Source organism: Pygoscelis adeliae, unplaced genomic scaffold (genome assembly GCF_000699105.1).
Source record: "Pygoscelis adeliae isolate BGI_AS28 unplaced genomic scaffold, ASM69910v1 Scaffold21, whole genome shotgun sequence".
NCBI lineage: Eukaryota > Metazoa > Chordata > Aves > Sphenisciformes > Spheniscidae > Pygoscelis > Pygoscelis adeliae.
Window position 1 is genome coordinate 8,926,353 of NW_008824243.1, and position 20,713 is coordinate 8,947,065.

At 44.9% G+C, this 20,713-nt stretch overlaps 1 protein-coding gene across 1 annotated transcript in view; it reads right to left on the reverse strand.

The window, feature by feature from the left end:
* SLCO3A1 (solute carrier organic anion transporter family, member 3A1) overlaps nucleotides 1-20,713 on the reverse strand; it is a 182,406-nt gene that overhangs the window by 106,531 nt on the left and 55,162 nt on the right. The window contains exon 5 of the mRNA XM_009335230.1: nucleotides 11,806-12,271. Within this exon, the coding sequence (XP_009333505.1) occupies nucleotides 11,806-12,271 (466 nt within the window). The remainder of the gene's footprint in view (nucleotides 1-11,805; nucleotides 12,272-20,713) is intronic.

Here is a 20,713-nt window from a genome sequence, read left to right on the forward strand (position 1 = left end):
GTTTTAGGTCTCAGAGCAACTGCAGGGCACTGGAGTCAGAATTCCTGGGGTCTATTCCCACCCTCCTGATAACTTGTTTTACAACCCTGGAGACACTGCTGGAGTAAGAGTATTTGTTTAACCCATGCTTAACTTGAGTTTTGCTACTACTTATAAATCAAGTACCTCCAGGATGCTAAGCACCTAATGAGGTGTGGTATCCAATTACAGAAGAGACCAGTTTTCCTTTTAATACATAATGCTCACCAACACAGGAAGGGAAGCGAGGTTTGGAGAGACAAGAAGTATATTTTACCAGATCAGGTGACAGATGGGAAACAAAAAGTAAATCCTTAAGTATGAGTAGTCACACTGGTCAGAACAAGATCCACCAAGCACGAATATGTGTTTTCCAGCTGCCTCAGCTGATCAAATAGAAGGTGTTATTCCTCCCTACAAACCTCTTACCCTCTGGCACCTGTGGGAAACTCTTCACAGCTTACACAGGACTACTGCAAATAGTTTAGTTTCCTGCAACGCTGCTTCTTGCAGCCTGTAACACAGCGTGCTTGTCTACCACTAGTACCAGAACAGCACGCTTTTACAGAGGACATAAATGAAGATATGCATTGACATAAAACAGAAGTGCAGTAAAACATCTTTACACTTGCATTGCAGGAATGTGAGTTTTGTAAATGTAAAATCTGGAGGGGGAATATTGAACACACACACACACACCCCCCTACAGAACAAAACCAATGAGTGCCCAAAATGAACAGAAAGCTAAGAGTCAACCCACAGCTGAGGACAGTAAAGCATTTATCAATGCTCAAGACACCTTGGCAGCACGGCCAGCGTACTTTGTAGCTCACTTCCTACATGCTACCACCCCTTTCAGTCCCCCCAGCACTAATAATACTCTAACAAGTATTATTCTTTTGATGATCAGTCTAATTTGAATTAGGACATCTGTATGTTGTTAGCTGATGGCTAACAAGATACAGGTGGTCTTTCATCACAAGGGTAATTGGTCTCTGCAGCAATGACTAATACAGCAAAGCTGTCCCAGTTGTCTTTTTCCCCCTAATATTATTTTTTTCCAACTCTAATAAGCAGTATCACTGTCTTGCACAAACAGTTACAGCGGGAATGGTTTGTCCAACACTGAGGATAGGAATGCACAGAAAACCACAGGGAAAAAGCGAGGTAAGCAGAGGGAGACAGGGAGGAAAGAATTGGTGCACAGTATATCTTGCTCTTCACCTGTTTGAACTCTTGAATTTCCACTATTGCTTTGATCTGCTGCCTTTGGCCAGATCCTGCACTTTGTAATAGAGGCAGTCCTGTTCAGCTGCAGTTAAGTGCTCCGAGGTATTAAGTCAAAGTGACATGTTGTTAACATCCATCTGAGAAACTATTTAAATCCTCACATTTTACTTGGTTAATAAAGGGCCAAATTTGAATAGCCTCCTCCAGACAAAATCCCTATTACTGAAATCAAAAGGGGACTTACTGAGAGCAGGCCTCCCTCTAAGGAAAAGCCAAATACCTCATTAGCAGCACAGTTAATGAAATGGCTGTACCTTGGCAAAAAGAAATATACAAAAAGAATTTCCAAGTGCTTTCAAAGGACCAAAGTTCAAAGGAGCAATTTAGGGGCCAAACCCCAAACTTGGAGAAGGCAAAGCCAAAATGATTTGTCCAAAGCCAAGGGGAAAGCTACCAGCTGAATAACCCCAGACCAGCCAAGCAGAGGCCTTCTGCAGCCCTAAGGCTTTTCTCCAGCAGCATGGGCTCTCCAAGCCTCCCCTTCCCCACGCCAGACCGCAACGTCCACAGAATGCAGCACTCCCCGACCACGCTCTGGATGCCCTCAGCTGCCAGAGCCACACCGGCAGCAGCTGGAGGGGATCGACCCACAGTGCAAAAAGCTCATCCCTTCCCAGAGTCCATAGCCCTGCAGACTGCCTCCACACTACCCACATGAAAAAACATAAGGAGGTCAAAAAGCCTCGAGTTTACTCCCAGGGTGAACCAAACTCTATACATGAAAGGGGAACATCATTTTTGCCCTGTACCATTTTCAGCCAGAGCTTCTGGGATGCAGCTCATGGCCAATTTCACCTTTCTCAAGCTCAGTTTAGGTCCTTTACTCAGTGTTTTCCTTGTGGCAGCAGAGCTGGTTTGGAAGACGCAGCTGACTGACAGCTGTAAAGTGACAGGTTAGTCAGTGGGGAAACACCTTGGCACCAGCACAGCAGCGGCTCTCCCGCCAGCAGAGCGGACAGGGCTCCAAAACAAGTAGGCAGATCTTCGGTAGGTTAAATCCCAGCACCAGGCCCCTGGTGACAAGTCTGCCAGGTGAGAGGTTTCAGTTTGCTGCTGATCCCATGCATACACTGCCTTCCCCCACCCCAGTCCATGCACCACACCACGGAAGGGCTCCCACTCCACAGGGTCTTCTAATGGCTTACAAGGTGACCAAGCAGCACGGTCAAGGAACTTTGTAGGTTTTTTGCAAGGTGCTCACCACTTGCGGCCACAGTTTTTCCTCCAGGCTAGTCCGTCAGGGGTAATCAGACACTTGTAGTTATTGAGACTGTGCTGATGTCTCCACAGCAGCTCTGCCCCGGGCCTCACAGAACAGGTATTATTGGGCCATCTCACACCTCTGATTCATGTCACAGATGTTCCTCTGGTGTTAACGCCATCAATTTTCAATTACTCAGGTGCACACGCTGAACCTGTCGCATTGGTCAGGCACCTGTTGGACATCTCATGCCAGTTACACACGCAGCCTTGAAGAAAGTCTCATCCAGGGCCTGATCTGCCATCACTCCTTGATGTCCCTCACAGCCTCTGGGAAAAGCTTGTCCTGCCCCATTCCCCGGATCCCTGAAGGAGCTCAGCTGCCTTTCGGCTGCTATGTCGGGGAGCGGTCCGCGCAGAGCCGCCCATGCACGGCAAAGCAGGCATGATAAAAACGCAACTTAACAGCAGCTTTGGCAGCCGAGTGCTGCCAGGCCCCATGTGTCAACAGACCACTGCCTGACCCGAACGTTTGTGCTGTGGCACTACTTGGGACTTTGCAAAAGCAAACATTTTTAGGAGGTTACTCAGATAGCACCTATCGGGCACCAAAAAGGTGTGAACGTCGGCAGGCCTAGCACCCAGCTCAAACCTGCAGCAGCCTCTCCAAAGGGCAAAAAAGTTTCGTTGAGCACCTCACCCAGTGACAGAAGAGGCAGTTGTGAAAGCAGGAGCTTTTGTGAAAGGTTTTGCATTCTCCTATACACTCATACAAGCACCTTGTCCTTCAGATAAACTGAGTAACAGCCAGCCGCAGGTGGGGAGGTGTAAAGCCAGGCCGGCCAGCTTTCCCTGGGGCTCACAACATGGCAGACATCACCAAGAGCAGCAGCAACAGGGGCCTGAAGCCCTGGTAGCATTGGGCAGGACGTGTGTAGCAGAATATGCAATAAAGCAGCAACTATTTGCAAGTTTAAGGCAGTGATTATCTCTTAATGCTACTTCAGGCCACTGACCTTTTTTTGTTGCAAGGTTACAGCGGTACATCAAAATTCATGAAAGCCATCTCTTGCTCACTTGGCTGAGGGTGAGTGGGATAATAATTTCTGGCAATCCTAAAATATCCTCCATACCAAATTCTTTGTTTCGGTAGGAGAAGAGGACAACACAAGCCTCAGTATCGGGCAACAAGACTTTCACCACTGCTTTGAGGTCAGCACCCTGATTCGTGCTGGTGAAGGGGCAGATCCTGTGCCTTGCCCTGCCATGGGAAGGCACATGCCAAACACAGCTCCAGGTGTCCTCAGTGCCAGCCCGTAAACTGGGACCAAAACATCTGGAGGCTCCTTATGTGCAATGAGTTGGGGAGTCTCAGTCAAATTCCCAGGAGAAGGGCCAAGACTGACAGCACATCCCAGCTCACTTCCACTTGCACCATCAAGGAGGTACAAGAGCTGAAGGCTGTGTTGACATGGGCAACTCAGCACCTTCCAATCTATTTAATTAATTTTATGGACCTTAGGACTAATATGTACCGTCCTCTGCACGCCTGCCATTTAAATGACAAGGACAGTGCTTTAAAGAGGCTGCCCCAGGAATGATGTACCTCACTAGGCTCTCCCAGCTGATGACTGTTTTAAATACACTACGGAAAGAAACCAACATGCTCAAAAATTGAAGTGATTTTTACATGACACCAGAGTCAGCAAATCCCAATTAAGCCAAAAATCAGCTGCAGAGTACACAGAGAACAGAGAGTAACATGGAAACAGCTCCCACCCTCAATACGCTCTCACACAAAGTAATTTGTGTTGGACTCAAGCTTTATTTACTCAGCTCATGACACAAAAAAGCTATTAGCAGAAGGTTAAGGTAACTGGAGCAATTGCTGTAAAATAACGGAGCCCAGAGCAGTTACGACTTTGTGCATATATACGTTTAATTGAATAAATACATCCATTCAGCTACTGCCTTTCACAACTCAGCCTTCCTGCCTGCAGTGGGGAAGGTTATTCCCATTAATTGATTATTGTTACTGCTCTAATACACCCTACACACTTGTTTATGTTTCCATTTAATTTTCCAGGATATTACCACTGGCACTGTAAAAGGGGACATGCGTAACCAAGCCAGCCCCACTGACACACAGCAAATGAGAACACAGATCTCTCCCCAAAGGGGAATAATTATAAAAGGCTGCAGGTTATCAATGGATCAGTGGGTTAGGCCAACGTAGTTAATACCGGTATATCCGCATGAAGCCATGCAATTTAATCTGATCACAGTTAGTCCACGGGGAACACAACCCAGTGAATCTGATGCAAAGGCCCTTTCAATAATGAACAGGCATCAACAGCACTCACGATGGCAATAGCACTCCTTTTAGTTTAGTGTTAATATCGTGTCTTTATCAACCCCTTGGAGACTGTGGCAGAAAGGAAAGGCTCTCCAAATCACCCGTAGGAGGATGCATTTACCGAACAAAACGATTACAAAATTCCATTAAGTCTTTAGGTTAAAAACATTACATACCTACAAAACTGCATATACCAGCAAGGAGAAAAGCATTTCTCTGGAAAAAGTGCTCACACTCCGCAAGTGCATGTGCCCACATGGAGGTGGACAAACTCACCAAGCAGCTTGTGGGTATTGAGTGGGCACACAGAGGAAATACAACAGATCGGAAGTCAGCTAAGATCCACCACAAAAGACCTAGCAGAAGCAGGCTTTAAAAGGAAAAGGGTTAGGGAAAGCACAAGGCTGGCAGAGCTTTAAGTGGGTGAGCTCAGAGAAGCATGTTCCAGCAAGAAGGGCTAATGTGAATAAAGCACCCATGTTGTCTGCACACCACAAAGGAGCACACAAGGACAGAGTACGGCCAAGTGGGAAAGGCTGTGAGGAGTGAAAAGGATAAGCAGCCAGGATGGGCAGAGCTGTACAGACCTCTCAAGCGGGTCCTAAAGACCTTCTAATCAATACGCATCAGCGGAGGGCCTCAAGAGGCCGGTGATAGGACCTGTATGTTATAAACAAACAATTATTCCACTTGCTATGGTTTAGAAATGTAGGCTCAAACATACACTTTAAGAAATTTGAGAAATTTGGAAAGGGTAAGACTGAGCAAAATGCATTCATCTTCCGCGCAAGAGACTTTTCAGCAGTTAGAGACAAAACTAGCAAGCAGCTACCAGAAACCTAAGTGAATTTGGGAATCACAGAATGAAAAAAAATAATATATTCTACAGACTTAGGAAGGGACAGAAACAATGTCCATCTCAACACATTTTTCTGGGTATCCAGGGTCCTCACTAACTTTACACAGAACCTACCATGCTGTAGATATCAAGCTATGTAAAGAAGAGAATGTATTTCCAGCCTGAAAGCCAAACAGCTGCAAAATTTGCTCTTTAAGCTCCAAAATATTCACGTTTCTCAGAATTATGTGGTGTGTGTCCCAGGAAACAGAATTCTGAAAGCTTCAAAAAAAGGAGACATTTGCCATTATGAAGGGTGCTGTCACTGACTGCCCATTCTACAGTCCTTCAAATATAGGAAGTTACATACAAGAATACTGGTTAAACAATGGGGGTAACATCCTGTGGAGTGTTGGGGTTTTCAACTCTCTGATTTCTATGACTTTTTCTTTACTGACATTGAACACATTTTCACTTTTGTTTATGAAATCAGAAACCCCATTTCCTTTTTAATTTTTTTTTTTAGTATTATGTATATTAGGATTCATCAATATCAGATACACAGTAGATGAATGGTTTCAAAATTCACAGCAACTGCTTAGCTTACCAACATGAGCTTCCTAATAGAAACCGAAGTACTATTCCTTTGTATTACCACATACAAAACGTTGACTCAATCTCTGATGATTTCAGCAGCTTATGCTGATAACTTGCTATTAACTCCCCACCATAGATACTAACTCTCAGATTTAATTCTTGTCTGTCGAGAAAATGTTTCTGCTTCTCCAAAACACAATGGCTGCTGTCATTTTGACTGACGTAGGCTACCATAAGTGATTGTTCAAATGGACAAATTTATCTCTGGAGACAGCAAGATTCCAATTAGGGCATGTTTGTCGTCTTCTGCAGCAAATCTTGAGTTGGTGCTTAAAGCAAGCAAGTAAGCACCAGAAATGAAAGTGAGCATTTCTCTATGACTGTCGTCACAAAACAAAAAGTGCTTCCACACATTCGATGCAAAATAACCCCACGCTGCTGCAAAGGTGAAAGTCAGCAGTGACAACGCAGGGTCCCATCCCCCTTACTGGGTTAGTCCCATCTGGGCAGATGTGGAAAGAAAACACCATCCTGTTGAGTTCTGCTCTTAAACCAAGGGTAATAGTTGGAGCAACCATGTGATAAACCAAAATACACACAGCAAAGGCCAGACAGAAGCCTGGGAGATGAGACAGAAGAAAACAGCTAGACAGACACATCCAGCAGTGCTGATTTTCTAAATTTCCGTTCCTCCACCCTGCCACAAAGCAGACCAAGAACAGCTCTATGCCCCTGAGCACACTAGCTCAGGCACACCCTTGCACCACCAATAATTCAGGAGCACTCATCACTTACTCCTTGACTCAAGACTTGCCCCTTCTGGGACTTCCTTGAAGTCATTCTTCACATTACAGCAGTTTCTGCAAGTCAGTGAGGAGTCTGAAGTGGTGGGTCCTGAACATGTGGGGTATGTGTCCATGAAGTTAAACACTGAGACAGCTTCAGCAAACTTAAAGATAATCTCTGATGCCTTAAAGATCAATACAGCATTCTTCTGAATGAGCCACACACTCTGGCAGTGCTCGCTCCAACATCAATATCAATTTCCTCCATCAACAGGAGGCAGAATAATAGCAACTTCCTCTGTATAATGCAGCCCTTAATTGTCCCAGATCAAATACTGGCTCCCAGAGGCTATTCATTCTGCTCTATAGGTAACCATGTCCTAGACAAGATGCAAAAACTTTTATCAGCAAATGTTAAATGCTGCAGGAAGCCCAGAAGGCGCGTATGGAGACTGCTAATAACATTAATCTACCACATTACTGCACTGTCTCTAACTGAACATGCAAACCACTGCTGAGAGCAACGTGGGTACTCCAGTGACCAGAAAACACTTGCAAGCTCTTGCTCATCTGAGAGGCAGCAAATCCATACAACCACTGTCAGGTCAGGTTTTTTCCCCCCTGTATCAGCTCCACACCACCTCTGATTCCCCTCCTAATGACAAAGTCTTCATTGATTTCAACAGAACTCAGCAAGACCTAGCAGAAAACGAACTAAAGAAAAGAGGGAAATGTCAAGTGAGTCATTAGCGGGTAGAGAAAGGAACTGTGTAGTAAGTAGTCTTCAACATACTTTTCCTCCTTTAAAATAAACAATACCACAAATTGAGGGAACCCTTTGACATTAGTGAAGCTGCAGCAATAACAAGCCCTGCACAGTCTGCAGGAGTGAGGAATTCCTCCACTCAAAGGGATTACTTATGCCAAATGCCAATACACACACAGGTAAAATTAACCTGCTTGTTTGGAAACCTCTAGATGGGAGTTCAGATCTGAAAATACAAGAGCAGACCCAAACAGAAAGAAGCAAGCAAACCAGCACAAACCTAGGAGATTTTTCCCAACTTCAAACAGCTAAGAAAATTCCTTTATTTTTTCATCTTTTGGCTGCTATTGCCAATGTTACGACCTTTGTGTTGAGCAGGCACTCAGATGCTGAAATGGGAGGAGAATGTATTTCCCATCATTAGCAGGAGCAGGCATGGTCCCGCTATCTTTCTAACTCTGTTACGGCACAAACATACTTTCTTTTGAACATACTTTGGTGCGTACTCCCATGCATGCATCTTTTTTATTTGATCTGCCCTCAGTTACCACAACACAGCCCTTTTTCCTAGCGCTGGTTACTACAGCAACAGAATCTGTTTGAGTTTGGTAGCAACACATTGTAGGCATCAAAATATCTGCTATTAGCTCAAGAAACATGAGACTACATGTCAGCAGCCCATGCCACAGAGATATCTTCCTGTAACACTTCACCCCTGTCTCTGTAATTATGAAACTCTATGAATCCCCACCTCCTTGGCAGAGCACAAGCCTGAGCAACCTCTGCCTTCAAAGGATGCACAACAGAGGTGCACTGCCCACCATATCCTGTGTGCCTGCCACTGCAGAGAAACCACAACGAGCCAGATCTGATGGACTTCACGGCCAGAAATATATTATATTCCACAGATGCTATTACGGGCACTAGCAGTTAAAGCCAAAGTTTCACTTTAAATTCCATATGGTACCACATCTGCATTCTTCTGCACACACGTATTAGTACTAATAAAAAAAGAAGGTTGGGGGGGGGGGGTGTCTTCTTTTTTTTTGGGGATTTTTGTTTTGTTTTTTTAAACTAGGAGTCTTCCTGTACTGTCATTTCACTGCAAAGAGACTGTATTAGATATTATATTAAGTTACTCCACTGAACTCTTGTACAACTCGGAAGGAAAAAAAATGCTCAGTGCACAGTTATTTATCTAAATCACTGCCTTGGGACACAAGAGGGTTTTTATTGCAGCAGGTGAACAATTACTAGTACTTAGCTGTCAGGTGAGAGACTGCTTCTTCCCCCCAGCTACAGTACAGCCCAAATACAGCACATACGTACTCGACATTAGCAATATACTAAAGACAGCACGGTCTGGTCAATCTGATCATTTCTCAGCCACAGCCAGCCATGATAGAAAGTTCAGCCAGACTATTACCACTGTTACTAATTAGTTTCTATCCTGAGAGAGTAACCCATGCCAGATTTGCTCCTAATTTAAACTGAGGGAACTTACCCAAAAATGTTTTATCCGGTCTCACACAGTGTAGCCCCTACTGAGTGAGCGTGCTATCATGAAAAAGCAAACTGATATAAATATAGCACAGTGACAGTATACACTCTGTGGTTATTTCCTCTGTGAAACAGAGGAGAATGAAGTGGGTAAGCTGCTCAGCCAGCTTTCTGCTAAGGCCACTGAAAATTGCATTGATGGCATCAACAAAAATAATCAGTTAAAGACAAATCTGAGCAAGTAATTCTCAAACAACATTTTAAACTGAGAAATTTGACCTCCTGTCAAGTATTCACAAACCTGAGAAGACATGTACATTTCCACCAGCTTCTTCTCCATTTATATTCATTCACAGAATAGATTTTTTTTTCCTGTTAGCTTTTATTGTTACTAACCAAATTGATTGCAGGTTGATGTAAGAATTAATCATCCCATATCTGAAAACCTACTTGTGATGGATAGGCTGGGACAGGCCAGATAAACTTCATTGTTGGTATGGCTGATTGGTTGAGTGTGCATACACATGCACTCTTCTGCAACCCATAATTCATATGTAGAAATTCAGATCATGATTTTCACAGCTAAAGCTAGTAAAGCAAACACCCCAAAATGCTTGGGTTTTTTTTTTTAAAGACTCTACATGTAGAAAGGAACATGGTTAGAAGCATATGTCTGAAGGGAAAATAATGAAGCAGCATATAGTAAGCAGAAATCATTTTCTGGCAGTATCTTCCCAGCTACAGTTGAACTGCCAACTTTAAAGAAGTTATTTTAGCATACAAGATGAATGTATCTCAGGAACAAAAAGAATCACTCTTCCTAACCCTCCTCTCATACACCCTCCTCAATCCTGTTCTCAGACATGAAGCATTGCTTAAAAAATGCCCATGGAACAGACTGAAAGAAGTTGCTGCTTCTCTATATAGTTATTTATAATAGATAATCTTAAAATCACTCTTAATTCCAGCTCATCATTTATGGTGTTGGCAATGTTGCTCCAGTGAATTTAGACTCATTATTCACCTTTGGGTTATACAGTATCTTCTCTTTTATATATCATCCTGCTTTATCCAGTGGATCCCTCACAAGCATTTACAGAACCAAGTAACAGTGAATAACGATCCAAGGACAAAGCTAAATGCTGAAATACTATGATTTTATGGCCAGTTACAGGAAAACATGGACACACTTCAAATATGCAGAAGAACCTCTTTAGGTAAAGCAGCAATACATCCAGGAATGACATAGCACGCTATGTAGTTAGTCTTTCCAACAGGCCTCTGCGCTATCCCAAGACGCTGAACACCATTCAGAAAGCCAGCGGGACTGTTCAACTTTGCTGTCTGTGGTCATATCCCAGCTGCATTCAGTCACGCTTGGGAACTTGATAAAAATGTCTTTGCAAAAAAAACCCCCCAAAACCAAAAAAAACAAAACCAGTAATGGGATCATCCATTCAGTTGAAGGTCACATCGAGACAGGGACAAGGGGACAAGTGCACAGAGTTTTGGTTACTGGAAACCATACTAACAAGTGCAGAAGGATGGCAGCAATGGCAGCCCACACTTCACTGATTTATTGCATTGGAGCCATATATCTAGTGACAAGTCCTGCGGAAAGAAGAATGAACCAAGCTGGTAAGTTTTTCAGAGAACAACTTCACCTACAACATCCTCTTTAAACCTGCTGGAGAAGGTACTGCTGCTGAAACCCATGAACACTTTACCCCAATAACAGAGATGTTTCATTGGGTAACTGAAGCCAAATTTCACATCTTAACCATCTGGAAGAATTTTGCAACATGATCACCAGAATCATGAGTTCTACTTCAGGCTCACCATGCCTCAAAATAGACCTCAGCAGCTTCCGCATCCCATTCTGTTACAGGGATCACATTATCTGGGGTCCTGCCACAGCATGCTGGGTCACAGCACCTACTCCGTAACAGGCACTTCCTTGCTAAAACTTGATGGTGGTAGTGACAAGGCATGCGTCTCCTCTCAGTCTCCTTATACTGCGATGATCACTCAGACACAGACAAATGCTTCGGAACAGGAAGGGAACTAGGATATCCTGGGGGGGGCGCGGAATCTTCATCACATATACCACTTGGAAATTCTTCAGCTAAAACTCAACCATAAGCCACCAATATCAGAATTTAAAACAATCCAGGCAAACACAATAGAAGGAGTGAGCATCTTCCTAATCATCCAGTAATAATCACCACGGCTGTCAACCTTTACCATTGCTACAATACAAGGAAATATCACTGTGTTTCCCTGCTGCTTACAACTGCTTGGTGTAGAGACCCATGCCAAGTTACCTTCACAAGCATAGCAGCACATGGAGAAGAGGCCTCAAGGCATCCCTTCAGCTGGCATCAAACAGAAAACAAGAGCGAGATGCCAGCCCGCAAGAAAAGCCTTCAGTGAGAAGAAGTTCACAGAGCCTTACCTATGTAGAGGGAGGAATCTTTCCGCCTCACGTGGTCATCAATGTAGGAAACTCCCAGGGGCTGGACAGGGGTAGCACCAATGCCCAGGAGGACCTGTGCTCCAATGAGCAGCAAGTACATCATATTGGTAGCAGTCCTATTCCTGCAGATAAGGTCCGGGTCTGGTCCCTCATCACTGGTGGACCCGTTGGCAGCACACACATCCCTCCCTTCAGCCCCCCAGCGTATTTCTCCCGACTCATATTCATACTGGTGGGTCAGAAATTCAGGCAACGCGGAAAGGAGGGCACCCAAGGCCATGACTATCCCTCCACATCCTATCAAGCGCGGCCGGTGTCCTCGGGCTCCGAAGTAGCTCACAAAGAGGATGAGGGCCAGGTTGCCGATCTCAAAGCTGCTGGCAATGACGCCCACGTCAGCACTCTGAAGGTTGAATCGCCGCTCCAAGGTGGTTAAAACACTCACCTACAACAGAGAAAACCAGAGAAAATTACTGAAAGGAAATACGACCTGCCTTCTGTCCTCCCCGTATGTCCTGCTAAAGCATGTTTCCTTGACTTTCCCTTGGAGCCAAAAACGTACACATCGAGGACATCCAAATCACAGTATAGCAGTAGTTGACCTCCAAGCATGATCTGACTATTCAAATACAGCCACATCAGAAGGTCCTAATACCAACTGACATTTCACAGCCTACCACCTGTCTGAGTGCATGTTCACTTCCAAATTCCTGCGTACATCAATGTATATTTTGGGTGTCTGCAGAGACCCATGACTCCATGATTGGTTAGCCTCTCTTTGGGCTCCCTTTCTATCTGAATGCACAGCCTTCACGTTCCAAACACTGTTCCACAGAACCAAGGCACAAACCACACCAAGCCCCACATCATGCTGGGCACCCAATCTTTCTCTTGGAATGAATCGCAGTTAGCGAGCAGCAGAAAACCTTGCGGACACTTGGCTCGCACACCAGCACAAGGCCATCAAGTCAGAGACAGCGATGCACAAATAGGCAATCTGGCCAGCATAGAAGACTTTCTATTAAAGTATGTAAATAAAATGCTGATCAAAGGGTTTAAACTGTTTGTGGATTAGTTAATGACTGGGATCATCACTTACAGAGTATTTTTGAGAAGACAGGCCAATTAAGGTTTACATAGATGATTTAAATCCACCACGGAGAAGGGAAGATTTAACAAATAGTGGTTATTTAACACTAAGAAGAGAGAAGCACATGAATAGTCTTCAAATATTTAACTGCTGTGAAAAGGAATGACCTGTTCTTTGTATTCAAAATGGGCAGGACAAGAAGTGACAGGTTTAAACTGCAGCAGAGATGATTCAGGTTAAATACAAGTTGGGGAGAAACCGGAGTTTTATTGGTAAGGATTGTGAAGCACTGAAATACGCTGCCTGGAGAGGCTGCAGAGGTCTTTAAAAGAGCATAGACCAGCATGTGTCAGGAAAGACACAGGTACGACCGATCTTGCCATAGGGCAGGAAAATGAACCAGATCATCTCTTGAGAGCTCCTCCCGTCTTGGTTACATGGTGCAATGAAACACAATGTGGATTTTCTGCAACAGTTATAGCACTGATCAGAGTATGAAGATGAAACATCAGGTACCTCACTTGCTGTCATCCCTGCTGAAGGGACAAAACTCAGTGCATTCTCATGTCTACAGCAGTGTCCCCCTTATACGGGGCGGGGGGGTGGGGTGGGGACGGACCAACAAAATCTTGAACATGTCACAGAAATGCCAAAAACTTTTACCTTGGATAAAAGGCTATCTTGTTTTTCAAATTGCAAAAGATGAAGATATTTAAAGTTTTGCTAAAACAGGCAGGCTTCTCTATTCAAAAAACCATGTGATAAAGACCTCAGAGCAGAAGGTAGCCCCTGGATAGAATAAAAATAGCCTCCCACTGGAAGCACTGGAAATCTTTGCTGATAAACCTCACAAATCAGGAGCCAGTCTGACCAACTTTAAAGTATTCTGACAGCAGCTCTTCTCTGGGGGCAGTTAGCCTCTGTTAGGGTACACCAGGGCACAGTTGGACAAAGACAGTCCCATCGGCAACAAAATGGAAAAATGGAAACAACCTGCTGCTTTGCATAAGCAAAAGCTCCCAAACCTGACCCTGATAAGTGTCCAAGTCAGACCTCCAAAACTGGACTGTTTTAATGATTTCTGAAAATTCAGCCTTCATCCCACACAGGCAGTTATGATTTTATACTACCACTGTAACCCTCCCCCACTAATGAGCCAAGAACTGAGCAAGGCAAAAAACAAACCCCCTAAAAAAAAAATCAAACCCTATGACTGAAGGCAATGCAATAGCAATAATTCTTCCCCATGCCAAAACCAAGTGAAGATGTGCGTGTCAGAGGGAGAGGAGATTGCCATTTCATCTGAAACAGCAGGTGCAGGTACCTGTTGGGATTAAACAGCTCTGCGATTCACCAGGGGAAACCATGTCCTCTTGAGCGAGGAGGGCACAGCACAGTCTGTCCCCGCTCCAGCGACCTCGGCTACGCTGCTCGGCCAGCAGTGCTTGAGCACACATCTAACAGCGACATCACTCTTCCCAACCCTTCATGGGAGCCAGGGCGACAGAGCTGAGAGATGGCAACAGACACTGCTAGAAAACACTACGTTGGTATTTTCAAAGCAAGGCACACCAAGGTGGAGGGATATGGTTAACATCCCGTTGTCCCAGACAGCCCCACCAGGCACTCATGTGACAGAGCTACATTTATCATCCACAACACAGGGCTGGTTTTGTTGCAAGGTGTAATCTAACAGGGCTGGTGCAGTCAGACTGGTAGGACTCCAGACTTCAACACCACACAGCAAACACCAACAAACTCTAAGCGATGAAAAGCCCTGCTATGGGAGCCCTCCTTCATGCTACCACCTCCAGCACGTCCTTAGAGGAACTCGGCTATAGCTGAGGTCCCATGAACACCAATTTTGGCAGAATGGGGAATCTCTCCAAGATGAGTACTTAACTCTGAGCTTGCAAAAACATGTCTATGGTGCTCATTTTTGAGCTGTACCTAGATAGGAAACTCATAATTACTCATTACAGCTGTGTAAACTGAGGCATAGAGAGCCAAATATTAATGAGACAAGTACAGTAAACAAAATTATTTGTGATGGAATAATTTAGGCTGGAAGACTGAAAGCCAACAGAAGTGATTTCCCGAGGCCAACTGGTATTAACTAGCTTTGGAAGCCTCTCCCATATTTCGACCTGGCTGCCAAATTTTAGGCTTTTATCATACATATATACAAGTGGCTAGAAAGCAGGATGATATTTAGAAACACTTGGGTGCCACACCTTACCAGGGTCAGATTTTGGACAGCTGGATTTCAGATAAAAAACTGCACCATTTCTAAGTGCAATTCACAGTGACAGGGACAGTAAATTGATGACAAACCTGGGAACTAAAACCAGAAGTCCCAATTCTCATTCTGCTCTTATTTCAATGGGACTTCAGTTGTTCTCTGCCTTTTTAGAAAAGCTAAACCACTCACAACAGAGAAACAGAGCCTCACCATCCCAACAGTTTCTTGCTTTGCTTTGGTGATGAGACTGAAACAAAAGGAGGAGGCGGATGACGACACAAAGCAAACTCCAATCCTCCTGATAAAAGCTGGCAGGAGTTCTCCTTATTCCTCTGGCCAGACCACACTGTGTTTCCCAGCTTGCTCCTTCTGGCTGTAGCGCTGCCACCCAGTGCTACCAGCTCTGCCTTTATTAAGTGGGGTATGGGGTGCAGGGGAGGCACGGTGAAAGAACAAAACCATCACATCAGCCTTGAGCATCCAGAGGAAAACAGCATCCAAGTACGAAGCGCTGAGACCAGCGTCAGCAGAGTAGCCTCCAAAACACTGACAGTCATGGGGAAGGGTGGAATATCCCAAAATAAAAATAGGGCTGGGAAATAAACTGTCAACATGCAGATTTTTAGCCAGAGAACACCAGGAACACAACTGCATTACATCCAGGGTGGCTACAGCCCAGACAGCGCAGCCCAAATTCTTGCTTTGACATTGGCTGTGACCTTAAATACACAGGCCGACTACAAAATCGGCATTAGCACAGCAGAGATGTTACCTGCATTTATTCAAAACAAACCCCTGCCAACGGCAAGACTCATTCTCCCCCCGCCTCTACACCCCACCTTTATGGGGCTTCCTGCATATAAGGTGTAACCTGACTAAATACTTGCAGTTTGCACGTGGGATGCTCCTGGTGCCCTTGTAACTGTTAGATAAAAGAGCACTGTACTGCCCATATTTCCTTTCACAAGCCTGCTCCCCAGCAGATAAGCCATCACCACTCCTAGACACTAACTCTATTTATCGAGAGTTACATAAAATGTTGCAAAAGACATGACAGGTCCCTGTAAAATACTGACATCATGTGAAAAGGCTGCAAGGATTATAAAGAGTCCCTGTGTGCCGAGACCAGGTTGAGCATTCAATTGCGCAGCCCACGTGGATGTTGGCTTAACAGCAGGGATGCAGGGAATGGACTGGTGCAGCAGCACAGCAGCTTCAGATGGACAACCTCCTGCTAAAACACAGTGGGAAACGCCAGGAGCCCACATTATTAGCTGTGAAGCTGCTATTTCCTGGCTCCTGTCAATTTACACAGCTGTTTTGCCAGGGCTGGAAAGACTAGATTAAAAGAATATTCAGTTAAAAAAGCTTCTAAGCTGAGATGAAAACAGTTACCAGGAAGTTATTACAACATCCAGTGAAATTCAGGCAGACAAGATACATGAGAGACATGCGGTTTGATGCCAAAAAGTTAGCAGTGTGAAACCACCCACTGGACCAGAAAAGTCCAGAGAAGGCGTGAGAGGACAGAGGTAGAGACAGCATTGTAATCGTGGCAAATGCCAGTGCCCACGGTGTTTGGAACAGCACTGAAGCTACAGCTTTGTATGGGTATGTGCCTGTGCTAAAGGCAGCTGTACCTTGCCTGCTACTCTTATGTCCTCATGTCTGTCCTGCAGATCATTCCTTAGCAGGTCATCGAGGCTCTGACGAGCAAAGTACTTTAGCTGCAGCACTGTACACAGCCCTCAATCGTGCCAGCCTCGTTGCCTTTTTCCATGTCTCAAGGCCTCCACCACCCCCTTTGATAGGAACTGCCTTTCTGTCTCCAACTACATCCTCTGTCTCCAGTGGGATTCCCATTTCATCCGCTCCAGACATCTCACACTCAGTTTTTAAGAGCAGCTCCACTAAGATTTAGCTATGGCATTAGAGACGTCAACAGGACTGTGCGGCTGTTGTTAGTCCACAAGTTCATGCTCCTCCAGACTAAGTCTACACCAGATCAGTCAACTGGACTACCGTAAACTAAATCAGGTTGGGCATCTGTGCATCTTGCTCATGCAGAAAGCAGGCTTGGAATCTAGAAAGATCATGTAATCCAGCCTTCTGCCTTTCTGTGAGCACGCTGCCTAACATAGAATAACAAGAAGTAATTAAAACTTATACCATGCTTGCACTACCTCTTCTTACAGAGCCATAGAAGTCTGCACACGTGTTTGTCTCAGGTGATTTCGAAGACTAACCTCAAAAGGACCTGGGCTAAAGGGGCCTCCTAAGTCCACCCTAAAACACTCTTCAATGATTGAAAAAGGAAAATGATCTCATATAATGCACACAGTGATAAATGACCCACATCAAAAAAAAAGAGAAAATAAATCAATCACCACCTTGAAATTTTCCAGCCAAAGCAACTTATATTGCAACCCCTGTAACTAAATCCAGGAAAGCTTTTGCCATGCCATTCTGAACTTATTTCAATAATAAATGCTCACATTCATCATTCCTGTCTGCCCCAAATCTATAGATCTTGGCATTTCTGAACCAAGGTAAATTTGTTCTCTCTATAGGCTGTTTATTTTATATTAACGCTCAGCAAAAATGCAATCCACAAACCTGCTTCACACTATTGCCTTACTTTATCACTAAGAAATGAACTGAAGGCTGGGGGCACCGTTACTGAGTCAGAGACACAATGCATTGAAAATGAATATCATATTGTTCGTATCTCCAATGATCAAGTCATATTCACCCACAGAGTCTACAGATAAGTTCATTGTATTAATAATACAGGGTTATATATAGAAAACACATTGACTTTATGCCTGAAGGGCCTTTTTAAAAGGCTTCTTTTTAATGTAAAATACATTTTCTCAGTTATGTGGTAAGAGATCGGACTTGAAGAGACTTGTCTGCAGTGCTACCGGGTGTAAAATAATTGCCTGGCAACTATGTTCCCGAAGGAAAACAAAAGCGAACCATCTCCCACAGTCTCCATTACAGAGCCAGGAAACACAAGATTCCTCGAAGAGCCAAAGTGACCATCCAGAAACAAAGCCACCGCTTCCACGCGCCTCCACCCACTTCTTCAGATGTCACCTCATCCTCTCTTCCAGCAGCCACACGGGATGGGGCAAAGGGCATCCCATAGCTGGTGGGAAGCTCTCCTCCCTGTAGAGCTGGTACCCGTGGGCTCAGCCCCCCTTGCCACCCACCCTCCCAGCTGACAGCACAGCCACCAGGCTCAGGCTTCAAGCCCAAGGGAATGATGCTGATCGTCTGCTCTGATGTCTTTCTGCTCCGCAATTCCAGCATTGAGATGCTCACTTGTGGCTGAGAAGAATTTTTTAAAATGTAGACAATTCCCCTGGCATTTTGCCCACCCCTTCCCTATTGGATGGCTGGGAGGAGGGCAACAAGTTATAATACCCTTTGCCCAGCCCCAGGCATCAGCATTCTTTGCTGCTCCCCACCCCACTGAAATAGTGAGGGCATCAGGACCTTGCATCTGAGGCTGCTGATCATTTGTTTCAACACCATTCCCAGTCCAATGAAGTCAGTGGAAACTTAAAAGATGTTCTCACTGCAGATGCCAACACCCGTGCTGGCTTTGGGCACATGAACATAAGGGAAAGCAAAAAAAGTGTGGCGATATGAACACACCCAAGCTGGCTCGGCTCAAAGTCTGGAAATCATCTCTGCATAGAAATTTGCATTCACATGACAGGGATAATAGACGCCGCAGCTGAACCACTGCTAAGATGAAGGGTGTTATTAGCTTGGCTGTTGCTGCATGTGCCTATGCTGTTTCTAGGCCAGTACCGGAAAATCTGCAAGTTACTGTACTGGTGCCATGAGGAGTTTGCAGCTTGGATCTATGCCTCACTGGTGTGAAAAATTCATTTTATATTCTAGTGACCAGCTCTGAGACTACTGACACAGTCCAAATTAAAGCACACGTTCAAGGTCAGGATTTTCAGGGGCCTGAGTAGGAAGGGTATTATACCGTGCAGCAAGAGAAATAGCACACCGCACTCCTGGTTGAGGCAAGACACGTATTTTTGGCAACCCCTCTTCTCTGGCACCATGCAGAAAACTTTTCTGCCATCTCTTGTACCCCACTATGTATCTCCTTCCCACATTTCAGTAGTCGCAGCATCCTGTGCCACTTGCCCTCAGCCAACGCAGGGCACAGAGCAAGTGTACTTAGGTAACCCTTTGCTGGGTTACGCAGCTATGCCACAAACACTCACAGCAATGCTATATGCTGTTGCACATTGCAAACAGAGCAAAGAGCAGTCGGCACCCACAGAAGATATCCTGTTTGGTCAGGAGTTGATATACCAGTGCAAAGCCACAGTTTGTTTCAAAATACCTTAAAACAGAAAAAAGTCACGTGCCTCTCGAAGTTAAATGAGTGTATTTTCCACTACTCTAGTGAAACTGGGTTCCATACTGATCAAACATGCAACATAAAAACTCAACCTCTAATCCAGGCATCATTGCAGCAAACAGCAATGCAACTGGGCTGTCATTATCTTCCTCATTTGCTTCCTAAGGATCCTGCATGGGACACAAGGGACTGACCCCCTTTCCCTGCCTCCCCTGAAGAAGGAGTACCGCCCCATTTAGAGTGGTGTGAACAAGAAGATTGTCAGGGGTGTTATTTGCAACCTACCCCCTCACATCCATCATGGAAAGCTAGCGTGAGTCACCGACAGCTCAAAACAGACCCAGGTACAGAGCACCAGGCCACACTGAACTTTCTATAAAAACTCAAAAGGCTTTTTCTGTCACTCTGAAACAGATGTGCACCACGGCTGAGATCTGCATTTTTTTTTATACCTTTTGAAGTCCCAACCTATGGTGATATTATCACAACCACAGACTGAGTGTCCATACAAGCTTTCTGCCTCCAAGTCTGCTGTTCAAGATTCACCTCACTGTGTGAAGGCAGGTGATATTTTAGACTCTGACAAGGTATCTACATAAATACATCCAGTACCAGAATCCATTTGTAGCCTACACTGCTCTTTAGTAGCACACACAACAAAGCTAGTGCACATTTGCATCCTTATTTATTTTTAAATGTCATGTCATTTTCACTGGCAGCAAAATAATGCATCATAAGCATGAAAAGAAGCACAAACCTCAACCCCGTAACTGCATTTTTGCATGCTTTAAAAACCGTAGCACAGAACAACGCCGCTGGCACATTTCAAACCCGGAGGCTGAAGAATTCCGTGTGGAATAAGCGTGCAGCAGCAGTGGCTCGTGAGAAGAAGCACAAACCTCAACCCCGTAACTGCATTTTTGCATGCTTTAAAAACCGTAGCACAGAACAAGGCCGCTGGCACATTTCAAACCCGGAGGCTGAAGAATTCCGTGTGGAATAAGCGTGCAGCAGCAGTGGACGTGAGCAGGGGCAGCCACTCAGCTCTGTCAAAGGAAACAGCCAAGGGAGAGCAGCCGGAGCATCTTTGACATGTTCAGAGATGGATCTCCTTTTTTTCCTGTGGCCGGCAAGTAGGTGGACAAAGCCAGATAAAGAGGAA